Source organism: Drosophila suzukii (assembly GCF_043229965.1).
Source record: "Drosophila suzukii chromosome 2 unlocalized genomic scaffold, CBGP_Dsuzu_IsoJpt1.0 scf_2c, whole genome shotgun sequence".
NCBI lineage: Eukaryota > Metazoa > Arthropoda > Insecta > Diptera > Drosophilidae > Drosophila > Drosophila suzukii.
Window position 1 is genome coordinate 2,177,700 of NW_027255896.1, and position 16,704 is coordinate 2,194,403.

At 40.4% G+C, this 16,704-nt stretch overlaps 2 protein-coding genes across 4 annotated transcripts in view; one reads left to right on the top strand and one right to left on the bottom strand.

Moving 5' to 3' along the window:
* Nucleotides 1-7,075: 7,075 nt before the first annotated feature.
* On the bottom strand, nt 7,076-8,671 carry LOC139354525 (TBC1 domain family member 20). Its single transcript, XM_070998767.1, has 4 exons — nt 8,490-8,671; nt 7,653-8,437; nt 7,490-7,599; nt 7,076-7,432 (listed from the first exon to the last, which is right to left on the bottom strand). The coding sequence occupies exons 1-4, from the start codon at nt 8,530-8,532 to the stop codon at nt 7,219-7,221; spliced, it is 1,152 nt and encodes a 383-aa protein (XP_070854868.1). The 5' UTR covers nt 8,533-8,671; the 3' UTR covers nt 7,076-7,218.
* Nucleotides 8,672-15,924: 7,253 nt separating this feature from the next.
* The window catches only part of LOC139354524 (uncharacterized), a 38,591-nt gene continuing 37,811 nt past the window's right edge, over nt 15,925-16,704 (top strand). Inside the window, exon 1 of one of the 3 annotated variants that reach the window (XR_011605493.1) lies at nt 15,925-16,119. The gene's annotated coding sequence lies outside the window, so the exon portion shown is untranslated. The remainder of the gene's footprint in view (nt 16,120-16,704) is intronic. The other 2 variants (XR_011605491.1, XR_011605489.1) reach the window with 2 other exon arrangements.

The following is a 16,704-nucleotide window of genomic DNA, read 5'->3' on the forward strand; positions in this document are numbered from 1 at the left end:
ATAATATTAAGCAATTTATTATCAATTCCAAATTTTTCAAAGAAATAGAATCTCTTTCTGATGATTTTAAAAATGTTTTTATTGATCAAGATTTACCATTGCGAAAACATCGCTTACGATTATTAACATTTGATCTGCAAAATTTAATTGACACAATCACACTATCAAAAATTGACGTTTTTAATACCAAAATATTAAACAATGATGACATTATGGAAATATTAAAACATGAACAAAAACCAGTAATTATTGCTGACTTAATGGACATATCTGTTTTTAAAATCGCACTGCATAAAGAACTTTTAATAATTTATATAAAATACCCAATAATAAAAAACAGATGCGAAATATATCACTCTAGAGCGATTTCCCAAATCGATGGAAATTTAGTATTAAGCAATCAAGTCGCAAAAAGCGCAAATTTGTTTTATGAAATGGCTAACTTTAAGGACGAACTTTTTAATAATTATTGCACTTTATATAACGAAAAAACTTGTTTTACCCGCTCATTAAATGGTGAGAAATCCACTTGTAAAACAAGGAAGAACGCTATAGTCGAGTACCTCGACTATCAGATACCCGTTACTCAGCTAATGGGACCAATGGGAAATGGAGATATGCAAGCAGCAAAGCGAGATTGAAATGCGCCACCTACCGGCGGAAGACAGATTTAAGCGTTATGGGCGTTAGAGTAAGCGTGGCAAACTTTTTTTTGGATCAATCTATAGGTATTGAAGAGACCAATACATTTCAGTTAAAATTTTTTATCTAGCAATTATGACAAATGCTAGGTAGCAAAAGATTAAAGTCATCACAGGGAATCCAAGAAAAGTGTGGGAGGTTAAAGTCACCCATTGCTATTATTTGGTCTGCATAACCGAAGGAAGACATGACAAACTGAATGGCACATAAGTGGTTTAAATAGACTATGGAATCAGACGTCGGAGGAATATATGAGCAGGTCAAATAGATGAGCGCTGTGTCAATGCAAACTTTTACTGTAACGAATACAATACCAGCATCGTTAGCAATAGGAAACAAGTCGGAGGAGAATGTGGTTTTTACCTCGATAAGGAAACCACCAACAAAAGAAGGACGATCCATTCTTTAAGTAGAGAACTTATGAACAACGATTTCGTAGTCAGAAACTGAAGAATTAAGGTTTCGGTGAAAACAATTGCATCAAATTCAAATGACTCGCTATTAGTGTAAAATTGGTTGAGTTTAATTAAGTTGAGTTTAATAGAGTTTTAATTAATGGTAAAAAAGAAACCTTGTTTTTTGAACAGGGAATATTGGAGTCCGGTTCGAGTCTTTAGGCAGAAATTCATAAATAATAGTGTCAATAGGCCAAAATAAAGGATTCAAAGCTTCTAGTAGGAAACAGTCTGGAAAAAAATTTTAAATGAGTATTTTACGCGCGGGGTTAAAATTAAATTTGTTAATAATAAAATGTCAGAAGTAGCATTTAACGTGGAGCACAGATGTTTTTTGACGGGTCTTGGCGTAGTATAAAGTGACAAGCGAGACACAAATATAGCTTTCCGAAGTTTGACTGAGCGCAATGGTAAATCAGATGGGCGAGCAACAGACAACGGCAACTCATCGGGACTCGGAACATTGCAGAAACGTTGGTACTGCCAGCAATTCCAGACGGAGGGCACAACTTCCGTACGTGGTCGCCGTACGGAGGAAGGTGTGCCAGGAGCAGCATCGTTCACTTCGGTATGTACGGAAGTTGAGTCCAGTGGAGTTCGATCGGCGTCAGCGGTTTCAGTTTCTGCGTCGTCATTGTTCGGATGGCAATGCTTTGTCGGCAATGAAATCAACGTTGAGTTTATTATTGGGAATTTTCCGTCTAGAAATTTGGTGTCCAGAAATGTAGACTCGACGGAACCAAATATATCAGTGAGGACATTAAATTTAGACCGAACCTTTTGGAACCCAGATCTCGTTTGCATCATAAAAGTTCACATTTCTGAGGTAATGTTTTGGCATGAAGAACAAGCCCAGTAGAAGTGACTGCGTTTCCCAACAATTTCACCGATTCTACCGATATGTCCGCCACCACCACATTCAATATGTGAGCAGTTATCACACAACCACCACAACAAACCGAAACAAGGAAGAACGCTATAGGCGAATACCTCGATTATCAGATATCCGTTACTCAGCTGAAGGTACAAAAGGGAAATGGAGATAAGCAAGCAGCAAAGCGAGATTGAAAGGCGCCACCTACCCGCGATCTCAAAATATGGTTATGTAGGCGTGGCAATTTTTTTTTTGGGAATCAATAGGTATTGACGAGACTAATACATTTCAGTTAAAACTTTTTTCTAGCATGAAAGTTGTGGGCGCCACAGGCTTAGGCGGTTTGTGGGCGTAGGAGTGGGCGTGAAAAACTTTTGTCTGGATCAATCGATATGTATTGATGAGACTAATAAATTTCAGTTAAAATTTGTACCTTGCATAAAAATTGTGGACGCCTTGTGGGCGTGGCATATTCGTGTAACAAACTTGCTCTGCATACAAGTCTACGGAATCTAAATCTGAAATCCCAATTCTCTATCTTTGATAGTTTCTGAAATATCCGCGTTCATATCTACGATTTTTTGAAGTTTGTGGGCGTTAAAGTGGGCGTCGCACCCTTTTCTTGGGTCAATCGATAGGTATTGATAAGAACAATACATTTCAGTAAAAAAAATTTTTCTAGCATCAAAGCTGTAGGAGCCACAGCTTTGGGCGGTTTTTGGGCCTTAGAGTGGGGGTGAGTCCAAGTCCCAATAGACTAGCTTTTATAGTTTCTGATATCTCAGCGTTCATCCGGACGGACAGACGGACGGATCAAGAATATATACACTTAATGGGGTCGGAAACGCTTCCTTATGCCTGTTACATACTTTCTGACGAATCTAGTATACCCTTATACTCTACGAGTAACGGGTATAATACTTGAAAAATTCAATAGAGTGCGACAGCAAATCGACTGCTTACGAGACGCCTCCTAGCTTTCACGCTATGTGACTTGTCAGTGAAATCTCGTAAATAAATATCAATTTTCAACTCAACAATTAAATGGCTCAAACAAAACACATTTTTAAGAGGTTTAAATATATTAACGATCACACCTTCAACATACAAAAGTTCTGATATAAAAATTTGTGATAAAGTACGGGTTACTTTCTACATGTTTCTCATTCTGCACGATCCAATACAATATACCAAGTAGGCAAGATTTTGATGCAGCGTGACGAACAAGAAAAATTGAAAAGAAAAACAAATAATTTTGGTACCACTCGACGCGTATTTTGGTAAAGAATCTTAAAAGATCGATACAATTTGCTTCTTCGATTATCCTAGCATACATATTCTAAACTGAAATCCAGAACCATTCGATCAGTGTATTACTTGTTTCAGTCGGTCTATCGTAGCAGACTTCCAATTATTTATATAAGTTAACAACCAGCTCCCAGCATAAGCTAGGCAGGGCAATTTTACATTTTATTATATGTCAGTGATATATATTAAAAACAAGAGAAAACGATATAGTCGACGGGATCGACTATCAGATACCCGTTACTCAGATATCAAACAAAAACCACACTAATCGATCATTCCGAGTGGCTGTACGAGGGTGGTCCGAAAACGAAAATTTTGGAAAAGTGACAATTTATTTCTCAACATACTCTCCTTTTAGCTCGATACACTTGACCCAGCGATACTCCAAATTCTTTAACCCGTCTGAAAAACACGTTTCTCGAGGGCTGCAAAATAGGCCTCAGTGGCGGCGACGACCTCCTCATTCCACGCAAATTTCTGTCCAGTGAGTGACTTTTTCAGGTTTGGAAACAAAAAGAAGTCACACGGATGGGGTAGCAGTTCGTAGCCCAATTCGACCAATTTGTACTGGGCGAGGGCGGAAGTGTGAGCCGGTGCGTTGTCATGATGGAAGAGCACTTTTTTCTTCACCAAATGGGGCCGTATTTTCTGCAATTCGGCGGCGAATCGGCCCAATAATTCGGCATAGTACAGCCCTGTGACCGTTTTGCACTTCTCCAGGTAGTCGCTGTAGATCACACCTTGTGAATCGCAAAGAACGGTGGCCATCACAAGCGCGGGAAAGATTTTGTTTACTTAAAAATTGTTTAACCAAAATTGTTGTGGTTTAAAATTACTGAATTACTAAAGTACTAAAATTATGGAAAAGAAAGCCAAAGGTATGTAGAATATTTGTATTAAAAAAGTCTTTGTTCATGTTTGATAATGTGTTCTTTGTGTGCGTTTATTGGTGTTGTCCAAAAGTAGAAAAAAGCTAACCTGCTAACCCGTCTGTTGTAGATTATAACAAATTTTGTGCCAATTTGTGCCAAAAATGAACTATGTGTCATTAAAGTGCAAAGTGTATATATACTAATTTTATTAAGCTTTTTTGCTCCATTTTGCACCGATATGTATAAATCCCACATATTGTAGCTGTGGTTGAGTTCGCCTATGAGCAACTGCTTGATATCTACATACAAAACAATCGTAGCGTATCTGCCGTTTCGAGTTGGATTAATGATGAACTGAAAGAATTCGACTTAAGCACGGAGAAAAAGGATGAAATCAACACCAAAGTGAGAAGCTTTCACCTTTACATACATAAGAACTTGGCAAAATGTAACAGAAGTATGACCAGATTTAAGACAAAGCATACCGAATGGCTTCTGTCCAATATGGCTATAACAGTAAGTTCATTCTTGTCTTCAAATCCAAAGCCGTCAACATCAAGACCAGTTGGACGCCCACCCATTGAATATGTTAACGCCGGTCCCCGTCAGAAGAGAAAATTGGCATTCGATTTAGCTGTTAATCAGGGTCACAACACATCTCTTCTTGTGCATGCCGCCGCAATGTCGGTCGAAAAAACGAACGAGAAACATACAGCCCTTATGTTAAAAAATACATTCCTTACTCCGAGTGACCCCAATAGCGTTAGAAACAATTTTTTTAACGGAGGATGAAGGTTTAGCATATCTGCTTGAAAATTCATTGACTAAAATTCAGTACAACAACTTTTGCGAGCTCAGCATTTCCCGATCTTGTAAACTTTTTCCTTGGTTGCGACAAAGTCAGAGAAGCTAAGTCAAAATATAGACCTTTTGATATTAATGTAACCGAGTCAGTTGCTGAAGTTCCGCTGCAAAGTCTTCTAGACCACACTAGTTGCCGTATAATTTAAATGCAAGAAGATATATTTAAGCAGCTTGGCAATACTTTAAGTCTGACCCTTATTGCAAGCTATGGATTTGACGGAACAACCGGACAAAGCAGCTATAAGCAACACTTTGCGACAATAATAATCCCCCTAAAATTAATGGACCATATTGGAAATGTATTTTGGATGAATCGTACTCCTCAGTCGATTAGATTTTGTAGACCAGTCAAGCTTGAGTTTGTTAAAGAGACAAAAGACCGTATTCTTGATGAGAAAAAAAATTTGGATAGTCAAATATAATTTATTTGTTTTATCGAATGTAATATCATTTTTCGTCACAATTGTTGATATCAGAAATTTTTGTTAAGAGCGCTTTCGCCACTACTTTTTACCTCGTTAAGAGGTGTTTTTGTTTGATTAATATTAAGGTTAAGTGTTTAAAAAAGGAATTAAAAACATATGTTGAATTAAACGAGTGCTAGCATTATTTATTACCGTACAAGTATCAATAGGAGGAAACCTATCTCATACGGGCGGCTAGGGAAGGCGTGGTCAGATCGGTCTGAAACTTAGATATATTTTTATGTGCATCGACACTATCATATGTACCAAATTTGAAGAACCTAACATTAATTTTCGTCGAAAAATCGACTCGCTGGCCCAATGTGCGATGGGACAGTCTTCGCCTTTTTCGGAGCAGGTTCGCCGGGTGAAGTCCACTGTTTAGACTGTTCCTTGGTCTCTGGTGTGTACCCATGTGGATCCATGTTTCGTCGACGATCACGAAACGACGCAGAAACTCCCTCGGATTGCGCTTAAACAGCGTCAAACACTGCTCTGAAGTGGTCTCACGATTGCGTTTGTTGTCCGGAGAGAGCAAATGCGGCACCCATCGCGCCGACAGCTTTCTCATGCCCAAAATTGCATGCTGGATATGACCCACGCGGTCTTTTGACATGCCTACTGTCTCAGCTATCTCGCGTATCTTCAATCGGCGGTCTGCCAATACGAGATCGTGGATTTTTTTCACGTTAACCTCCGTGGTAGCCGTTTTTGGGGCACCTGGTCGTGGCTCATCAAAAACCGACGTGCGACCACGTTGAAACTCGTTAAACCAATTTTTGACGGTCGCCATCGAAGGAGAAGAGTCGCCGTACACAGCATCCAAGCGCTCTTTGATTTCGCTGCGCGATTTCCTTTCCAAAAACAAGAATTGAATCACAGACCGATATTGCTTTTTTCCTTTTATCTAAAATCCGCGGACACGTCCGATTCCACACGCAGTCAAAACAAAACAACGAGTCCGATTCGGCTGAAATTTCGACAGTAGCCGTCTACGAGAAAAAACTACACGATAGTAAATTTCTCTTGCGATAGTAACGCCATCGGGTGGCGAGGCTAAGTAATTATCGGACTGCCCTCGTATACGAGATTTCAGTACGAGCCACATAACGTGAAACCACCATCCCTCTATTGAGTTTGCTGACTATTAATTATGGATTAGATATAACTTTTTATTGAATGATCCGATTTGAATACTTTTTGCGTGCAGATGGGTATTGTTAATAAGAACAAAATCTCTTGTATTTTTACAAAATAATACAAAATGTGGGCGGTATACGGTTTTTAGAGTTATGGGCGATTGTGAGCGTCGTGGCACCCGGCTGAAGCAAACATGCGCTGCGCAGGAAGCCCAAGAATCTACATGTCAAGTCCCAGTGTTCTACCTCTTATAGTTGCCGAGATCTTAGCGTTTATACGGAGACAGACGGACACGGCTAGGGATCATGATCAATATTATATGTATATACTTTATGGTGTCGGAAACGCTTCTTTCTACCTGTTATCCCATTCGATTGGAAATTAAATAATATAAACTTTTTTTCTATATTAAGCATTATTTTATTAATCTTATTTTACAAAAACCGAACACCTATCATTAAACTAACTTTTGGGAGAATTTGGTTAATCCGCAAAATATAGATCATATTTAAATGAAGACAAGAATAAGCAGTTAAAACTCAGCTTATACCTGCCGCCAAGTACTGATTCTTGTAATAATATGCACATACACCTACTACAATAGAAATCGCAGTTGTAAATATCACCGACTTTGAAGTAAACATATTTGTAAGCAATTGGCTTATGCTAGAAATTTGATTTGCTGTGGCTGGCCCAGGTATCTTCCGCCGTCGTTCTATGACCATGTTTTCCTCAGCTGTCCGCTGTTTTTTTCTATTGCAAGTAATTAATATTTTGTTTAAATTTATACAGCTTTCTAAATGTACTTACTCTTGGTAAATAAGTTTTTCAACATCTTGCTCTACTACTGTTAAGCTATACTTATTCATAAGTTTGTTCGAAGTTTTTAAAAGCTCTTCAAAGGGCAAATCTTCTGGTAGCTAAAAAAAATTGTAGTCGTAAGATATGAATGTTTTTTGGAACCATTATATACCGTTGATAAAAGACAATGCACTGATGCCATATCACAGTCCTCTTTCAGTATTTCATTTGACCGATACAGTAGAATCGCAGCTGTTACAAATATAGGTGTATAAATAGGCGATGCTAAAAAATAGTCATATAAACGGACTACAGCTTTGTAGGAATTTAAACTGTGTCCAAACCAAGTCAAATACCAAGGCAACGCGAATAAAGTTCCGACCGTTGATCTTTGCAAAAACTTATAAAGTTCTGGATTTTCAAACTTTATGACAGGCCAAATAAACATAAGCCGTCTCTGAGTGGCTTCCATCGTCTCCTGCATACATTCGGAAAAATGCGTTTTGGAGAGGTGCTCCATTATGGCATAAGCTATTTCTTCGCCAACCACCAACAGAAACGTGACAGCGACATCGTGATAACCTTGATAATACCTCAAATTGGGGTACTTATGGATTACACGTAATATCAGAACAGTAAGTTGATCTTGCAGTGCAATGCGTTGTTCATATGGAATACCAGGTGGAAATCTCTTTAAAGAGCGATTTACATCCAATACAACCTGATTATATTCAGGGTGGTGTTGCAACTTGTCGAGAGCTGGAGCTTGTTCTAAGATGTTTACGTCGACACCTGCCAATTGCGGCCACAAAATTCTGCGCAAATGGTCGTTGACCAATCCGTGAGGCGTCACGGACAACTTTACAAGCACATCCAACGCAAGATGCTGGTCGACGCTTTGTTCAATAAGTCTTTCTATTTCCTGACGTTTTCTGAGTTCACCATCAGTTTCGGGAGCTTAAATCAAAGGGTGTTTAATGATAGCAATAAGCATACCCATTTTACATACATTTCTCAAAATTAAGGGGACGCTGATAACGAACTTTACTCATTGTTATCAAATGGTCTAGGAAATTTGAATAATAACATGAACGCAATACTTTTCAGAAATTGCAATTGCAGTACGCGATGGACCAATCTTAACTTAAATTCTTGGAACACAAAGTAGTAAATATATGATTTTAAGTGTGACCCCATCGATAACGATAAAATATACCTCCAGACATAGAAACACCATTAAACACAATTTCAGTATCAGAAAATAACAATGCATTGAATTTACAAACATTATTTCAACTGTAATTTGCATTTAAAATTTTTACAATTGCAGTCAGTATTAAAACAAGATGTGTTATATTGTTTCCATTATTAAATAACAACAAAAACTAAGCAACTATTTCAGTTGAATAAGTTTTTTGTATTTTTTAACGAGACAAGAATTCTCAAGACAAAAGCCTAGTACTCAGATCGACGAAAACCGCGAGCTAACCATAGGAGTGAGCGAGAGGCAAGTACGCGGCTAAAGGTTTTCGTCGTGTCTGTATTTCAGCGCGGTACTCAGATGAGCTAAGGAAATACCAGAAAAAATACGAGATTAATCTTTGGCGTCATTCGTGCAGAAGCGGTGGGGAATTTCAAAATTAAAAATGGAAGAAAAACACCAAAAACGGCTAAGGGAGGTCAGTGCAGATGAAAAAAGACGCCTAATCCCAGCTGTTGCCCATTGTTGTGGGACTTGACCGACAGGAAGCAATACCACAACGGGGCAAATCCGCAGAATAATTAAAGCGCTGGAGGAGATTCACTAAAGAATCCCAGTGGAAAGGGACATCGGACATCGCTCGATCTCCGACGAGCTCTCCATTGAGGACTCCACCTCCACCAGCTATTTGATAGCTAAAGCGGGAGGAGAAAATATGGTCGGCCGCTAAGGGACAGCTGGAGGAGCCATCACCAGCCATTATTGGCCAGCCTATTGGGACTCGGAGCTGGGCTGCAGATGGCGAGAGAAAGATAGCGAAGCATCCGTGGGACGAGAAGGAAGCCTTAAACTAACTCTAATTTACATAAATAAAAACCTTCGTTGAGCATATCATTTATTTTGGTTTTAACTTCTTTGTGCATTAGCAGACTCTTCTTTTTTCAATTGATTTGTTTTCCGTTTGGCAACAAGCCCAGCTGCTTGACAGTAAGACCATGCCACATGCATTGCGGATGAACTTTGAAAACTTCGGTCACTCTACAATGAATAAGATTTTTCGACTAGTGAAACTCTTAGCCGATCTGAGTACTAGGCTAAATTAACAAACTCTTTAGAGATTTCCCTTTAATAGCGTCTTCTCACAGAGATCCATCCATCCCGTACCATCCGTTGAACAGATAATCCATGAGGTTTTGCCGTACCGAAAATTTTCCAGTTAGTTCCACATCCAAATTTGACGGGCTCTTTTATGCGATAGTAAGGCGATGTTTGTTCAGTGCAACTATGAGCTTTTGTTCTTGACAGTGGAAGTTGAAACATTCACTACGAAAACGTAAACAATGATGACAGGGAACAACCGAAAATGGAAGGCGCAAAAGCAACAGGCTTGGTTCGATTACCCAGATCAGCTGTTATCGGATGTTAGATGGTAAATGTGCTCTGTGGCAATCGGAGATTTACATTTAAAAATGGGAGGCGCAGAAGCAACAGGTTTGTTTTGACTAGTCATAGGTTTTCAGATCAGCTGTTATCGGATGGTAGATGGTGGATGTGCCCTGTGGGAGTCGGAGTTTCATTGTCATAAATCCGAAGTGTTTCGAGAGGACGGACTCTATGGAAAGGTGTATTACTCACTTTTCCCGTTGATTCCATTCGTTGTCAACGGATCATATCCATATCATTCCACATGCTAGCGTACAAATTGTATTTAGTTTTGCGCCGTTTTCTATTTTTTTCGGAGCATCTGAACTTGCACGTCCTCCCCATTTGGATACGGCTTGCTTACGCCGATCAGCTGTTCGCTTCAGTGATTCTCTATGTGCACATAAATCCGCTTAAAGTCGCAATACCGATTTTAAGCGGCTGTGTGCCCCGGTTCCCATAGAGGATATCTACAATCCGATAAGAACAGATCTGAACAGCTGTGGCTAATCAAAACACACCTATTACTTCGACACCTTCCATTTTCAAATGTTCCCCCTAATCAATTTATATGTTTTCGTAGTGAATGCTTCAATTTTCACTGTCAAAAACAAAAATTCAGAGTTGCACCGAAAAAAGGGCTAATTATTTTATAAAAGTGTCCGTTAATGCCAAATTTTAATGTCATCAATGACGTCAACAGCGGCACAGCGTTTTAGGCACAAAAAAAAACAAAAAAGCTTTTTGCCTTGAGCCATGTCACCTTGTCCCTACTGCAGAACTGAAGGGTATGTATAAAAACCGAGCTTACCCCATAAGGCCTAGTACTCACATCAACGAAATCCGCGAGCTAACCATAGGAGTAAACGAGAGGCAAATAGGAAGGAGCATGACGAGTGGGGCTTCGGTCCCTACATGGACATCCTGCCAAACGGGTCCACGCCAAGAAAAGAAGTTCTGGCTAAAAGAATTTTTTTACTTTGTACTAATATAAATCTTTTTGGCAAAGCCACCAGTAATCCGATATCCAACGAGTTCTCCATAGGCCGTGGCACGAAACACGCACGACCTGACACGCGGCCGCTCGTTGAAAATGTTTAGATTTACAAATTTAAGCCTAGTACTCACATCGACGAAAACCGCGGAAAATGCAGGCCGCATTTGTGAGCCCGAATGAAAGTCTTCGGAACTCATACTTTCCTCCGTTTAGCCTAGTACTCAGATCGGCTAAAAGTTTCACTAGTCGAAAAATCTTATTCTGTGTAGTGTGACCGAAGTTTTCAAAGTTCACCCGCAATGCATATAGCATGGTCTTACTGTCAAGAAGCTGGGTTTGTTGCCAAGCGGAAAACAAATCAATTGGAGAAATTTAAAAAGGAGGAGTCTACTGGTACACAAAGAAATTTAAATAAAAATAAATGGAATGTTCAACGAATGTTTTCATTTATGTAAATTAGTAGTTTAAAGCTTCCTTCTCGTCCCACGGATGCTTCGCCATCTTTCCCGCTCCACCGCATTACAGCTCCGAGTCCCAATAGGCATATTGGACCTTGAGGAAGTGGGAGAACGGGGTTGATCCGCTGATGCTGCAGGAAGTCGCTTAGCATCCTGGCAGTGGCTGTCTATGGCTTCTCCAACTGTTCCTTAGCGGGCGCACTATTTTCCTCCTCCCTATAGAAGCCAGAAGGTCCTCTAGCTCCGCTTAAGCTGCCAAGTAGCTGGTGGTAGTGGTGTCCGGAGTCCTAATGGAGAGGTCGTCGGAGATCGTATTACTGGTGGTTCTGCTAAAAAGATACTTCTGTTAGTACAACGCAACCAAATTCTTTTGGCCAGATCTTACTTTCTTTGCGGGGACGCGCCCGGCAGGATGTCCATGTAGGCATTGAAGTCCCACTCGGCATGTTCCTTCCCACTGGGATTCTCTAGTGGATCTCCTACAGCACTTCAACTATTCTGCGAATTTGACCCTTTTGTGGAATGGTTTCCTGTCGGTGAAGTCTCACAATAAAGGGCATAAGCTTGGATTTGGCGTCCTATTTCATCTGCACTGAACTCCTGCATCCGATTTTAAGGTTTTCCTTTTATTTTTAGTTTTTAGTTTCAACATCTCCTTTCCACGAACACCGCCAAGGATTGAATTTCTTATTCTTTGGGCCGCGGCTCGTGGCGTTCATCGAAATTCACACGCTAAATATGGTATTTTTCTGGTATTTTCTTAGCTCATCTAAGTACCGCGCTGAAAAACAGACTCGACGAAAAGCGTTAGCCGCGTATTTGCCTCCCGCTCACTCCTATGGTTAGCTCGCTGTTTTCGTCGATCTGAGTACTAGGCTTTTACCGAGAACGACGTTTTCTCACGGTCGCGTTTAGCGAGCGTAATTTGATGGTAGCCGGACTTCAGGTCGAGCGTAGTGAAGTATTTGACTTTGCCAATGTTCCCCAATATCATTGAGAAATTTGGCATCAGGTACCTGTCGGGTACCGTTCTTTCATTTAACTTGCGAAAGTCCGCGTTGAAAATATTTATATACAAATTTAAGCATAGTACTCACAGTGAGCGAGAAGCCAATACGCGACTAACGCTTTTCGTCGTGTCTGTTTTTCAGCGCGGTGAGATGAAGATGAGCTAAGGAAGTACTAGAAAAAATACCAGATTTAGCGAGTGAGTTTCTATGAAGGCCGTTAGTCGCGGCCCAAAGAATAAGAAATTTAATCTTTGGCGGTGTTCGTGCAAAAGCTGGTGTGAAAACTATTAAATTAAAAATGGTAAGAAAATAAAAAAAAGGATTTCAGGAGGTCAGTGTAGATTTATAGGGACGCCTATTTCAAGCTGTTCTAAATTAACTTTTGTATTCCCCTATTCGTGCTGACGTGATCCCGTGCAGCAGTCTAGGGTTATGGCTGGCCTACTACACTTATGAAATCACTTGCAAGTGACACGTCTCAAGTGAAATCACTTGTGAAAATCAGAATTTTTCATATGAGTTTTTACTTATAGAATTTAAAATACATAAATTTGTATATACTTTTAAATATATTTTAATTAAATAATGTTATTCAGGTTTTCTGTTAAAGGACAATTATTGTAAGTAAGCCTAATTTTATGTTACGTTAATTTGCTTTTTACATTGGTCATCGCCTTCCTTAAACCTTTGTCCGGGTCCTCCGAATCCTTGGCCAAGGCTCCTCAATACTTTAAACTAAGATCAATGTACAACATCTTCAACTTAATGTAACACTTACCTGACTTTATTATTTTCACTTTAAAAAACGAAAGAAGTAAATCTGCTGCGCACAATTTAAATGACTGCTTCCCTTTCAATAACTCAAACAGAATGAACCAAGTATTCCTCTCACCCCTTTACATGATTTCTTTTAATTTCTCTTCGCTGTTGGCGCGTGTCACTGCACCTATACCCTTTCTAAAGCGAAAAATATCCGACTACATAATTTTTACTTTTTTGAGTAAAAAATACAAAATGAATTCTTTAAAAATGTACTATTAAAAAAATATTAAAATAAATTTTAACGAACTTAATTTCTATAACTTAACTAAAAAATTATATTGTAATATTAATGTATAATACGTAAGCACAACATTAAAAGTAAATTCAATTTACTTAATTTTACTATAATCAAATAATTTACTTTTATAAAACAATATTGGTTGTTTTTCTTCGATATAAAATAATGCTCCTAAAATATTAGGGCATTCACAAGTCGCTGCGCCACGAAAACTTTTCCGCCGAAACATTAGTCGCTAGCCGGACATAACGGAGAGACTCAAATGAAATAACGGACCTGCCGAAATTTGTCTCTGAGAGCGCCGAGTGCAGGCAGATTATAAGACAAAGAAAGAGAGGGAAGCTCCGAATATCTGCCTCTCTTTGTTGCACGATCGTTTTCGTAGGCAGTCTTCTACACTGCGCCGACTTCTCTAATGACGTCAACAGCGGCACAGCGATTTAGGCACAAAAAAAAAACAAAAAGCTTTTTGCCTTGAGCCATGTCACCGCGTCCCTACTGCAGAACTGAAGGGTATGTATAAAAACCGAGCTTACCCCATAAGGCCTAGTACTCACATCAACGAAATCCGCGAGCTAACCATAGGAGTAAACGAGAGGCAAATAGGAAGGAGCATGACGAGTGGGACTTCGGTCCCTACATGGACATCCTGCCAAACGGGTCCACGCCAAGAAAAGAAGTTCTGGCTAAAAGAATTTTTTTACTTTGTACTAATATAAATCTTTTTGGCAAAGCCACCAGTAATCCGATATCCAACGAGTTCTCCATAGGCCGTGGCACGAAACACGCACGACCTGTCACGCGGCCGCTCGTTGAAAATGTTTAGATTTACAAATTTAAGCCTAGTACTCACATCGACGAAAACCGCGGAAAATGCAGGCCGCATTTGTGAGCCCGAATGAAAGTCTTCGGAACTCATACTTTCCTCCGTTTAGCCTAGTACTCAGATCGGCTAAAAGTTTCACTAGTCGAAAAATCTTGTTCTGTGTAGTGTGACCGAAGTTTTCAAAGTTCACCCGCAATGCATATAGCATGGTCTTACTGTCAAGAAGCTGGGTTTGTTGCCAAGCGGAAAACAAATCAATTGGAGAAATTTAAAAAGGAGGAGTCTACTGGTACACAAAGAAATTTAAATAAAAATAAATGGAATGTTCAACAAATGTTTTCATTTATGTAAATTAGTAGTTTAAAGCTTCCTTCTCGTCCCACGGATGCTTCGCCATCTTTCCCGCTCCACCGCATTACAGCTCCGAGTCCCAATAGGCATATTGGACCTTGAGGAAGTGGGAGAACGGGGTTGATCCGCTGATGCTGCAGGAAGTCGCTTAGCATCCTGGCAGTGGCTGTCTATGGCTTCTCCAACTGTTCCTTAGCGGGCGCACTATTTTCCTCCTCCCTATAGAAGCCAGAAGGTCCTCCAGCTCCGCTTAAGCTGCCAAGTAGCTGGTGGTAGTGGTGTCCGGAGTCCTAATGGAGAGGTCGTCGGAGATCGTATTACTGCTGGTTCTGCTAAAAAGATACTTCTGTTAGTACAACGCAACCAAATTCTTTTGGCCAGATCTTACTTTCTTTGCGGGGACGCGCCCGGCAGGATGTCCATGTAGGCATTGAAGTCCCACTCGGCATGTTCCTTCCCACTGGGATTCTCTAGTGGATCTCCTACAGCACTTCAACTATTCTGCGAATTTGACCCTTTTGTGGAATGGTTTCCTGTCGGTGAAGTCTCACAATAAAGGGCATAAGCTTGGATTTGGCGTCCTATTTCATCTGCACTGACCTCCTGCATCCGATTTTGAGGTTTTCCTTTTATTTTTAGTTTTTAGTTTCAACATCGCCTTTCCACGAACACCGTCAAGGATTGAATTTCTTATTCTTTGGGCCGCAGCTCGTGGCGTTCATCGAAATTCACACGCTAAATATGGTATTTTTCTGGTATTTTCTTAGCTCATCTAAGTACCGCGCTGAAAAACAGACTCGACGAAAAGCGTTAGCCGCGTATTTGCCTCCCGCTCACTCCTATGGATAGCTCGCTGTTTTCGTCGATCTGAGTACTAGGCTTTTACCGAGAACGACGTTTTCTCACGGTCGCGTTTAGCGAGCGTAATTTGATGGTAGCCGGACTTCAGGTCGAGCGTAGTGAAGTATTTGACTTTGCCAATGTTCCCCAATATCATTGAGAAATTTGGCATCAGGTACCTGTCGGGTACCGTTCTTTCATTTAGCTTGCGAAAGTCCGCGTTGAAAATATTTATATACAAATTTAAGCATAGTACTCACAGTGAGCGAGAAGCCAATACGCGACTAACGCTTTTCGTCGTGTCTGTTTTTCAGCGCGGTGAGATGAAGATGAGCTAAGGAAGTACTAGAAAAAATACCAGATTTAGCGAGTGAGTTTCTATGAAGGCCGTTAGTCGCGGCCCAAAGAATAAGAAATTTAATCTTTGGCGGTGTTCGTGCAAAAGCTGGTGTGAAAACTATTAAATTAAAAATGGTAAGAAAATAAAAAAAAGGATTTCCGGAGGTCAGTGTAGATATATAGGGACGCCTATTTCAAGCTGTTCTAAATTAACTTTTGTATTCCCCTATTGGTGCTGACGTGCAGCAGTCTAGGGTTATGGCTGGCCTACTAATCGCGGCCTGTGAGCTCGTGGGCGCGGGGAGACCCGGAGCAGGAGCAGTGAATTGTTAACTGCCGGGTGGCTGGCCGATACAAGTATGTGGTCGCGGGGGTAGTCCCTCGCTGCAGTCATAATATTGAAGGGCCGGCTGGCCGTTGGTAATCCAATGCAGTCGTTTTATAAGTAGAGAACTACGTTAACACGTAGGTGGGCGCGAGTGTGTTCCTCGCTATTGTTACGTGGGCATATTAGTGCCCGAGTCCTGACAGGGACTTGGGTCGAGGGAGAGGCGTCCGATATTCTGGCACCATTTGCCGGCATAAGCTACGTCGTATTCGGGTCGTGGGATCTTGGTAAGCCTCTCTCCTCTCCAACATAACGAGAATAAATATTAAAAGTGCCTGGAAAATAATATTACTTCATAAAGTTCGTCGGTCGTCAGTCCACACTGCCCCACA

What these genes read in the sequence shown, in the direction of transcription:
- LOC139354525 (XM_070998767.1), bottom strand. Translation starts at nt 8,532, where the DNA reads ATGAGTAAAGTTCGTTATCAGCGTCCCCTTAATTTTGAGAAAT. An exon ending in TGCATTGTCTTTTATCAACG is followed by an intron (nt 7,600 to 7,652) that starts GTATATAATGGT and finishes AATTTTTTTTAG; the next exon opens with CTACCAGAAGATTTGCCCTT. An exon ending in GAAAAACTTATTTACCAAGA is followed by an intron (nt 7,433 to 7,489) that starts GTAAGTACATTT and finishes TACTTGCAATAG; the next exon opens with AAAAAAACAGCGGACAGCTG.